Source organism: Mizuhopecten yessoensis, unplaced genomic scaffold, assembly GCF_002113885.1.
Source record: "Mizuhopecten yessoensis strain PY_sf001 unplaced genomic scaffold, ASM211388v2 scaffold9685, whole genome shotgun sequence".
Classification (NCBI taxonomy): domain Eukaryota; kingdom Metazoa; phylum Mollusca; class Bivalvia; order Pectinida; family Pectinidae; genus Mizuhopecten; species Mizuhopecten yessoensis.
In genome coordinates this window covers 260170-272197 of record NW_018408171.1, presented here as the reverse complement: position 1 = coordinate 272197, position 12028 = coordinate 260170, and the positions used below count along the sequence as shown (strand labels likewise).

Here is a 12028-nt window from a genome sequence, read left to right as displayed (position 1 = left end):
CAAGCGTCGGAAAAAAAGTGTTTTATTGAATTTCTAAAGATAATTGCAGCTTTAAATTGCTTTTGAAAGGACGCTTTATTGCATCTACAAAATATATATGTAACTAATAACGCCAATTAAAAGGAGATTATGTATTGCCGACAACAAGGCTTGATTGCAGATAAATATCGGGTAACTTAGTTATGTACAAAGGAATAAGCCGAGTAAAGATAGTGTATAGTGTTTGAATATTTCGAAACTATTTAGTACTGTTTCAAGTCTAGAAATGCCAAATTTGTGGTATCGGTAGTGAACGTGCTTGTAGTTACTAGTGTATGAGTGCTTTAGTGCTTTCGGTATTATACCTGATTTTACCAGTCTAGAAATACGATAAAAGTATATTGCATGAAGTGCAACTTGGCGATATTTACCAATGCTGATGTTGTGGTTTCAGGAAAGTTATGCCTGTTATGCTGTAAGTTTAGAAATGTTTGTTGTTGTGATTCAATCATTATTCTAAAACATTGACACAAATATCTACCATTCTGCCTCCCGAACATGGAATGTCCTCGAGAATCTTGTAGTCAATGAAGAAGAGACGCTTCGCATCCATTGCTTGCTGCAAAGTGAGGCCTTCTATGAGTGGCTTTGCCATGTCATCAGTCACTGCCAAACTGACACAGAATAAATAACATTGACGTTAAATTCAAACTTCCTTTATATGCGAATTCTTATTGACATATTAACGAAAAACATCTTTACCGCTATGGTGTGGGCTAGAAGATGCTATGGTGTACATGTGGCCTAGAAGATATATTGACAAAATGCACGTGTTAATATTTCCAAAACAAAATCAAAACATTTTCAGATATTTTAGAAAACAGGATAACATAACTGCTATCAGTTAAAAAGTATTAAAACGCCAAAATGTATATTATTGCATAATTATAAGGAATACATCTGGTGAAGTTATTTACTTGGGCGGGATGACCGTACAGAGACGTATTACGGAGTGATTGACCTTCGTCAGTCTCTGGCTTCCGAAATATTCATCCTCCTGCCAGTGCAGTGCACTCTGAAACACAACACGTTTACACGTCAAACAATGCATTGACGCACAAGATCGCGGAACAAGATAATTTACTTTCAAAATCTCCGAACAACGTAATGTATTTGACTAAACATATGTAATCTATGCCCTGGAAAATGTATTTATTTCAATATCAATTATCACTTAAACTTACGTTGGGTAGAAATAGACTCTCCTTGGTATACACATTTTTGAGATCATCAAGGTTGTTCCATTCACCGGTGAAGTATTCCTGTATCTTTGAAGTTAGCTTCAGGGTAATTTTCTTTGACTGTATATCCCACTACAATTAAAGCAGTGCCTTCAGTTAGTATTGTCATTGAGAAGCTCCATCAAAGAGACATTAAGGTAGATATTACAATTAATGCTTCATGTATTTACATCAATTGTCTGCCTGAATACAAATGATATCATTAAATGAAAAATCATCTCTCATACATACTCGCAAACATACTGGTTACCACCGTACGTGTAGAAATTACTCAACGTTTCAGTAAAGTGGCGTTAAGATTAGGTAGATCAATGTACGTTACATTTCAGTTGAGCATGGCTATAACGTGAACACTCTGAGATATATATCTACTGGGCGTATGAACACATCTAGACTAGACGGTCACAACATATCAATCTCGTTAGTTTGAAATTTTACAAGTATATCCAAAACTGTACAAAATAGGCAGAAAAATATATTCATACGGTTTAAATATTGTTTATATGGGGTAAGGTGTATCGTCATCTCCATTTAAAGAGGGCAATTCTTGTTTTTAGAAAATCGGCTCACTATCGGTTTTGTTTTAATTGATGTGTAAAGTAAGATGTATCCAACGAGATATTTCAGCTCTTACGTGTGTCATTAACTTAGCAGGGCCTGACGTTTTAATTAAATCTAATTCATTAATTTCCTCTTTACGTTTACTTTTATATGCTATTTTATGTCTTGATCACAGTAGAATTAGATTATTCAACGTGGGGCTGATTGGTCATACGTTTTTACTGTGTTCTGGAGATGATTGCCGTACTGACTGCAGGAAGTATCTCGAACAGCAGCAACACGAGTATCATTGGTCCTGCTTTACGTGTATATTTGGAGAGATTTGACGTATTCTATATTTCTAACACTTTAACTATTTGATAATAGTGCTGATACTTTGACAGAACACATAAGGTCAATACACGGAACATACTTTATAATCATCGGAGAAGTTCTCGTCGGGCGGTAGACATTTCACCTGAAAAAAGCAGGAAGAACATAAAGATGCATGCATCAAATATGACTGGAAACATTACATATATGATAATAAAGCTTGCCATTTATAAACAGGACATTTAAAGCGCCATGTATGAAAAACTAAGACGCTTTACAATTAATATTTTGCGACAAAGAATTTTGACTTCAATGGTAGCCTTACGGAAATCCGGCAGTTTTATGTAACTAACGTAGGCTTATCATCGGTAACTAAATGCTAAATAAAAAAAATCAAACATTGCGTCGATTTTCATGTATATGTTGACAGTAATTGTTATTATGAAAAGGAAAGGTACATCCCAGATCTACAATATACCTGTCCGGGCATTCCAGGAGACTGCGCTTCTATTTCATACAATTTTTTCATCTCGACTAGTTCCATCTCGCGTTGATCTTTGAATGGGTCGGAGTCAGACGGAAGTGACGTATCAAGGTGACGTATGCGGTAGTGATAATCCGCTTTAATCCACCGATAGAAGGGGAAGATGTATTTACGCCCAGACTTTCTACACAACACTTCGACTGTGTTTAAATGCCACTCGTCGTAAACCCCGGCCGAATCTCGCCACAACTCTATGTGGTCAATATGGTCGAGTACTGTTGCAGTTACCGAGAACGAGTCTTGTCGTCCCCTTTCAAAGTCGTTCCTGAAAAAATTATCCAATTTGATGACGTCAGTGCTCGTACTGCCGTCTCCACTGTGGAAACGCACCGATACATTGGCATCTGTCCCAGCATTCTTCTTGTCTCCCGTGGTAACCCACACCGTGTGGGTTGTAAACGCCATACTGGTCAAAATATAAAAACAATATTCGTATTATGCATGTTGCTGTTTCCAGTGATACTATTACTATTCCTGTGTAAATAACCATTGTCTTAGCTAGCTAACTGATTATTTAGCTGTTAATATTAAGGTTCCTTGTTAAACAAATCACAAATCCAAAGTTGTAACAATTCAGTTTCAGTTATTTTACTTACGCTGAGATAATGTGTTTTTAATCTGAAGCATTTGTTTCCCTGGTTTTAATATGATGTTAATTAGTAATAAGTGATTGTTGCTGGATTTGTATGCTATGCATTACGATCACACCTATTTTCCGTGTTCGGTGTGATGTTTATCGCCGTTAACGTTTTGATCTTGACTCGAAGTGATGTCTATTACCATTAAACAATTGTTTTCCTGACTCGGTGTGGTGTGTGATCCCACTGTAACATGAAGAGTAATAGTGTGTTCGAACCCGCAGATCCTAGACTTCCTAGTGAAATCTGGACGCTTTACCACTGAGCTAAAGGGAAATTCCCTCTAGCGCGACGCTAGAAGGCGACCGTAATTCTATGTACAATTAAAATCTGCCGTACTACTCCTCCTTTTAAATGTGTTCGCCTTCGAATTTCGCAAAAACTCCAGGTTCGAACAACCTGTCATCATAGGGAGGGCCACGTACACCATTTGTAACAGGAGAGAGAGTAGTGTGCTCCCACCGGATCGAACTATAGATATCCTGCCCTACTTTATGTATAGTGCGTGTTTGGTTTCCTGGCTTGGTATGGTAGGGTTATTCATTACAATTCAGCAGTCGGGAAAATATAATGAAATATTACTTCAAATCAGTTTTAGTTCTGCAGTGTGAGACAACGCACGAGTAATTTTTAAGTGTTTAACCAATACAATTTGGAATATTGCATTTTTTTTTGAGTCACATAGATCAGGTTGCCTGTATCTATTTAAAAAAAATATTATTTTGATCCGAAGCTTTAATATCTAGAAAAAGCAGCGAACGGGTTGATGACCTTTTCAATATGAAAAATAACAGTCTGACGATTTTGTAAAGAAGTGACTCCATGGTCATATTACATTTTCACGGCGCCATATACATTGAGCAGGAGTTTTTAATAAAAACAATCTTTACTACCAGAACGAATATAATTTTAAAGACAAATTGTTGTTAGAAGTAGAAGATTTCATTGTTTCCCAGTGAATTCTGTATCAACAGTTCCTCATTTGACTCAAAACACAAAGTACTATAATATTTTCACGATTTGTTGAAAACTTGTATTACACTTGTGAAAATGACATTCAGCGAGCAACTCTTAGATGTATATCTTCCACGTTTATCCGCAGCTTTAAAAAATATTTCATTCACCAGCTTCAAAATTATATCTGTTATTTACAGTAATGTAACAACCTATGAGTTCAAAATGAACTTCATGTAAATGGTGGTATGTTACCTTAAATGTTATCAGGGGAATTGACTGTGTTATGTCACCTTTTTGGGAAGTTTCTGAATCGGGATGGATCAATAGAATATGAATAGAGTGTTAACAGAGTATAAAAACACGGTAATTAATATTTTACATAGTGAAACGAAAAATAATCTTACAAACAGTTATAGTATGACTTGAAGCATTTTTATTGAAATTAAACTGAAATATTTGGAATATTTGTGTGCACTCTAATGATGTAATATTGGACGTAGGGCTGCCTTTGTGAGTCCATAAACATCCAGTACTATATGCTGTGCATGCTTAAATCCTAAAGATCAATGTGTTCCGTACTAATAGCTGGTAATATTGTTTATCATAAAGCGATGTCTTGCGTTAACATTCCTCCTTGTTTATGCCGAATGACCTTAATGATATTACTGGCACACATGCTAACAACATAAGGTGAATCAATTCTCAATGTTAATAAAAATATGACAAAAAAATCTGTTTGCAAATCTATCGATGTATCGTTTATATTTACTTAGTTGTTTGTGCTACAATATATTTGTCAATAATATTAATTGTAATGATGTAGAACAAGGCCGTGTAGCAGTACTACGGTGTCATGCTGTCCTGTCACCATGCAATGATTGTAATGTCAGTTTTTGTTTCACCGTTTCAACCAACGTAAACGTTTTGTTAGCACAGTTTTACAATGAATCGACTATGTGTTTAACTTGCCCACTAGAACTCCCGTTTATAAATGGCTGATACAGACCAAGTACTGCAAAGCAAAAGTTATCTCAGAAAGTGTGTTGTATGAAAGACATGTAAATCGCAGGTGAATATTTAGGTGAAAATGCAGCATTTATATGAAACAGTATATAATTGACTTGTCATTGTTTAATAAAACAACACCTTCCTTTTGTTGTTAAATATGTACAATTGTTAGCACTCGGAGAACACCCAACCCCCTCTGTTTTACATTGATGTGTTCAGATGTAAAGCATCAAGGACTCCACGTCAGCGTTAATATATAAGCATACTGATGAGTAGCTGTTATTAATAAATTATGAGATCATCCTTGTATGAAATTGGACTGGATTATATATGGTTGGAGGCAAATCATAATAATCGATTGACACGAAAGGCTTGTTCTCGTTTCCCCCACTTTTTAAAATAACATGGGGGGAAGAATGTTGTTAGAAGGATTATAGTCTGTTTCTACAATGTAAGTAGTATGGGCAGTATTTACCTGTGTTTTTACCTGTGTTTACCTGTGTTTTACCTGTGGTTAACCCTTCTATCTAAGGTGGTGTTTTATCATACTAAATTTAATAATACATTATATAAGGGTTTTTTCAGATTTGTAATGACAAATGTTAAAATTTAAATTATTTAAATATTAATCATATATATAAATATATATATTCAGTATTAAATATATCCATTTTGTAGTCCTTGTGCTGCTGATATGATAAGATGAAATGTGTTATTTCATTTTCTATTACTTTAAAAATATTAATATAAATAGTTCTTAAATAATCTTTATTATTGTAACATTTAATAAGATGGCTACATTACTTTGTACAAAATGTAAGAATGTAATGTGTGACTATAAACTAAGAGTGTGGTGTTTAACAGTTAATTAATCAGTTAATTGATCAGTTAATTGATCAAAATTCCTAGATGTAATAAGTATCTTATAACTATCATAAAAATCATTGAACATCTATAATTATCCAAGCTCCGGACCGACGAATGGAATGATGTCAGCGAGAGGATTGTCAAGCGTCTACCGACCTTCTACTCAATGCACTCTAGTCTTTCATTCTTTGGAATGATGGACGCAGACACCATAGTTACCAATGACCACCCGATACATTGACCTGGACCGATTCTGGACCAAGACGACTGCCGGGGAACAGTTCCTGCTTTTTGATGATGAAGATGACTCGCGCATCATCAGCTTCGCTACTACGGACAACCTCTTCGACCTTGCCAATGCTGACAACCTCTACTGTGATGGAACTTTCTTCACATGNCTAATATGCAGTGACGGTTGAATGTTTAAAAATTGTAATATAATTGAAATGTAATCATTATGTATAAGTACATACTTTGTATGTTATGTGATGTAATGCAACTTAATTTGGAATGAAATAAAGTTTATATTAAGTAGTGAAATACTCGATTGTGAAATCTTATGTAGTGCTGTTATATTCTATATCATCTGTTTAAAAGTGTAATGTAAATATTTGACTGTAAACTCGACATATGTATAAGTATAAAAAAATATATCGATTATATATAAAGATATTTGAACCCCAAAAAAGTATTAAAACCTTATTTATACCCAACATATACAACAAAGCTACAAGTCACACAGGTAACTTTCACACAGGTAAGTTAATTACCTGTGGGGTAAGTATGAAACAGACTATAATTGGTTTGCCATTGTCTTCCTAAATCAACACTTTCCTTTGTTATATAAAAAGTGGGGGAAACGAGCACAGACATGTTCACGCTTGGATGAACAATAGAAATGTTAACTTCAAGACAGTATAAGGGTAAGATGGGGGAAATGGAGTATAAACAAGTGTGATGTTATTGTTCAGTAGCTATAGAATGACACTCAATTTATATTTTGACTCCCTCATTTCAACATACACAAAAAGGCACTTAATTTAGGAAAATGTTTTTATCAAACAAAAATTTGATGCTAAATCGCATGAAAAATATCCTATTAAAAACAAAATATCTTATTAAATACTTACTCACAATTTAAGACATAATTGTATTTACATCAGAAGGTTCTTCAATAGCTTTAACCGTCTTAATTGAAAGAAAGCAAAGATACAAGTGACGTTGTCGTCTTCGAAATCATTTTTGCCCCAACGAATATGTGTAAGTAATACCTGAGAATTAACACAATACTCTGTGTGTTCTCCTTCTCAAACTCACAACGTGTTGTATCGAGGTCTACATTCCTACCATAGTTTACATTGCAGTCGGTTATCTTTTGAAGCCTACAGGTAAAACTTGACGTGAGAAGGAGGTGTTGGAATTTGACACTAGTGAACCCAATTAGGTTGTCGGCAAGATAAACAATACATACACATAGGTAACAGGTTAAGTCAAAACCATTAATAAAATTTAACTTTTCCTAAAACAGCATACAACTCGAAAATGTAATATATCAAACATTTAAGCCCGAATTGTATAACATATTTCGAAAACTTTCAAAATTCTGGTTATGATTAGAAATAAATAATAGCAATTATGAAACAAAATATGAAGTTACTTTTTTGCGTTGTTGCAGTCAAACAACCCCTGAATGATAACCTACTAACAGTTCAAGGATAATAATCATTGGTTTATACCTCGTGTGTGTGCCACCACTGTGTCATGCTTATGTTTCACGGTTCGGTAGATAACTAGCGTCATGAGTTAACTATTCAAATACCTTATTTTTACACTTACTATCTATCTTCTCGGACTACTTGCTGTATAGGAAAGTGTTTAATGTTATTCATTTATACAGTTTCCTATTATTCCATTTGTCGGGGGTATTGTGTATGGTTAGCAAGCGAGAACTAGTTTGGTAAAGCATTCTCCCTATTTTATATTAATACGGATGGTGTGGGAAGGTGGGAAACTTTTTTCTCGTCTATATCACTGTGTAATTTGTATGGTCAGCTTTAACGATATCAGGCAAAGGTGCCGCTTTGTGATGTACATTTCCTTAAACTCAGGAAGAATCTATTTTGTGCATATTCATAAGTGACAATTTTTCGGCTTTTACAGGTATTTATTTGAATCAAAGAATGAAAAGAAAGAAAACATTTTTGATGTCCTCGTTATCTTGACAAATGTAGAGGGATTTCAGATTTTTGGGGAACACACATTATGAAGTTTACAGTCACTCAAAGAAATGAAACCCTGTTCTTCTCCTGTTCTTAATTCCTTAAGTCGTCGTTTGTCACAAGTTGCATGGCTTTTCAGAAACGATTGCGTTTGATGGTCTATAAGGGAAGTGTTCAGGTAAGGTGTCTACCAAACCCTTTACAACAAATATACATCTTTTGACTACTGCAAAACAAACAATCTATTCTTAAACGACTATTTTCACACGATCTTCAAATGTAAAACATTGCATCCGGTTGGATTGTTGTAATGTCGGTAAGTCCATAACTACGTTAACGTCTCTTTCAATAAGTAAATAATTAAAGACATTGCACATGTGTAACTGTATCCTGGAGTTGATAGATATCCTTCGAGACCACCATTGTCATAACGTCTATATGGCGCGTGCAGCACTAAGGAGTCTTCTGTAATGTTCCTCTCGTTATCTACGGTTCAGTGCATCCGGTGATAGATGTTTGGTTACAGGTTAAATTCAAGTAGGGCCACGTCCTAAAATCGATAAATGGGGAACTGATAACGAAACATATACGTACATTTGGGCCAGTTGGGTCGGCTGACAAACCTGACCAAACCTGAGCTTTGACCAAAAACAAACACATCTTGACACGACATCACTTAAGTTTTCGGTTCATTTCCACGCATATGTATCCATAAGAGATGTTATTCCAAAAAATAAGTTGTATATTAAAGTAAAAAAATAAAGTATATTTCACCAGCCTTTATGAATAATTGCTGAAACATGTACCTATACCACTTATTGTAAATACTCACATAGTAAAAATGAAGGCTAACTCACAACACTAAAAGACTACTTACCAGGTGATAACATTGTCAGATTAGTTGCACCTAAAAGCAGTGCCATTTTACTTTACAACTGTTATACCGTAAAACATCTTCATAGGATATATCTACAGAGGCTCCTACGACCACTTTAGGTTTCCTCACTCCCATTACCACTTTAGGTTTCCTCACTCCCATAACCACTTTAGGTTTCCTCACTCCCATAACCACTTTAGGTTTCCTCACTCCCATAACCACTTTAGGTTTCCTCACTCCCATAACCACTTTAGGTTTCCTCACTCCCATAACCACTTTAGGTTTCCTCACTCCCATAACCACTTTAGGTTTCCTCACTCCCATAACCACTTTAGGTTTCCTCACTCCCATAACCACTTTAGGTTTCCTCACTCCCATAACCACTTTAGGTTTCCTCACTCCCATAACCACTTTAGGTTTCCTCACTCCCATAACCACTTTAGGTTTCCTCACTCCCATAACCACTTTAGGTTTCCTCACTCCCATAACCACTTTAGGTTTCCTCATTCCTACGACCACTAAAGGTTTCCTCATTCCCACAACCAATATAGGTTTCCTCACTCCCATAACCACTTTAGGTTTCCTCATTCCTACGACCACTAAAGGTTTCCTCATTCCAAAAACCAATATCGGTTTCCTCACTCACATTACCACGTTAGGTTTCCTCCCTCCTACGACCACGATAGGTTTCCTCATTCCCACAAACAATATCGGTTTCCTCCCTCACATTTCCACGTTAGGTTTCCTCTCTCCCATTACCACTTTAGGATTCCTCATTCCAAAAGCCAATATCGGTTTCCTCTCTCACATTACCACGTTAGGTTTCCTCTCTCCTACGACCACGATAGGTTTCATCATTCCCATAACCAGTTTAGGTTTCCTCACTCTTACGACCACTAAAGGTCTCCTCATTCCCAAAACCAATATAGGTTTCCTAATTCCCAAAACCAATATAGGTTTCCTTATTGCCATAACCACTTTAGGTTTCATCACTCCCATTACCACCTTAGGTTTCCTCACTCACATTACCACGGTAGGTTTCCTCACTCCAAATACCACTTTAGGGTTCCTCACTCCTACGACAACGATAGGTTTCCTCATTCACACAACGTTGTCAATACAGGTTTCCTCATTCCTACGACCACTAACGGTTTCCTCATTCCTACGACCACTAAAGGGTTCCTCATTCCCAAAACCAATATAGGTTTCCTAATTCCCAAAACCAATATAGGTTTCCTCACTCATACGACCACGATAGGTTTCCTCATTCCAACAACCAATATCGGTTTCCTCTCTCACATTACCACGTTAGGTTTCCTCATTCCAAAAACCAATATCTGTTTCCTCACTCACATTACCACGGTAGGTTTCCTCACTCCCGTTACCACTTTAGGTTTCATCACTCCCATTACCACCTTAGGTTTCCTCACTTCAAATACCACTTTAGGGTTCCTCACTCCTACGTCCACTAAAGGTTTCCCCATTCCCAAAACCAATATAGGTTTCCTCACTCCTATGACCACTAAAGGTTTCCCCATTCCCAAAACCAATATAGGTTTCCTAATTCCCAAAACCAATATAGGTTTCCTCACTCCCATTACCACTTTCGGTTACCTCACTCCTACGACCACTAAAGGTTTCCTCATTCCCATAACCAATATAGGTTTCCTCATTCCCATAACCACTTAAGGTTTCCTCACTCCCGTTACCACTTTAGGTTTCCTCACTCCTACGATCACTAAAGGTTTCCTCATTCCCACAACCAATATCGGTTTCCTCACTCCCATTACCACTTTCGGTTTCCTCATTCCTACGATCACTAAAGGTTTCCTCATTCCCACATCCAATATAGGTTTCCTCACTCCCATAACCACTTAAGGTTTCCTCACTCTCATTACCACTTTCGGTTTCCTCACTCCTACGACCACTATAGGTTTCCTCACTCCCATTACCACTTTAGGTTTCCTCATTCCTACGACCATTAAAGGTTTCCTCATTCCTACAACCAATATCGGTATTTTCACTCTCATTACCACTTTAGGTTTCCTCATTCCTACGACCACTAAAGGTTTCCTCATTCCCATAACCAATATAGGTTTCCTCATTCCCATAACCACTTTAGGTTTCCTCACTCCCATTACCACTTTAGGTTTCCTCACTCCTACGACCACTAAAGGTTTCCTCATTCCCACAACCAATATCGGTTTTCTCACTCCAATTACCACTTTAGGTTTCCTCATTCCTACGACCATTAAAGGTTTCCTCATTCCCACAACCAATATCGGTTTTCTCACTCCCATTACCACTTTAGGTTTCCTCATTTCTACGACCACTTAGGGTTTCCTCATTCCCACAACCAATATCGGTTTTCTCACTCCCATTACCACTTTAGGTTTCCTCATTCCTACGACCACTTAAGGTTTCCTCATTCCCACAACCAATATAGGTTTCCTCACTCCCATTACTACTTTCGGTTACCTCACTCCTGCGACAACTATAGGTTTCCTCATTCCCACAACCAATATAGGTGTCCTCACACCCATAACCACTTTAGGTTTCCTCATTCCCACAACCACTTTAGGTTTCCTCACTCCCATAACCACTTTAGGTTTCCTCACTCCCATTACTACTTTCGGTTTCCTCACTCCTACGACCACGATAGGTTTCCTCATTCCCACAACCAATATCGGTTTCCTCACTCCCATAACCACTTTAGGTTTCCTCACTCCCATTACTACTTTCGGTTTCCTCACTCCTGCGACCAC

The 12028-nt window shown here is 36.8% G+C and overlaps 1 protein-coding gene across 2 annotated transcripts in view; it reads right to left on the bottom strand.

The window, feature by feature from the left end:
* The window catches only part of LOC110458666 (allene oxide synthase-lipoxygenase protein-like), a 36666-nt gene that overhangs the window by 11966 nt on the left and 12672 nt on the right, over positions 1-12028 (bottom strand). For both annotated transcript variants that reach the window (XM_021510491.1, XM_021510492.1), the window contains 5 exons: positions 2632-3103; positions 2254-2298; positions 1224-1352; positions 957-1054; positions 521-653 (listed from right to left, as the gene is read on the bottom strand). In XM_021510491.1, coding sequence (XP_021366166.1) covers positions 521-653; positions 957-1054; positions 1224-1352; positions 2254-2298; positions 2632-3103 — 877 coding nt within the window. The remainder of the gene's footprint in view (positions 1-520; positions 654-956; positions 1055-1223; positions 1353-2253; positions 2299-2631; positions 3104-12028) is intronic.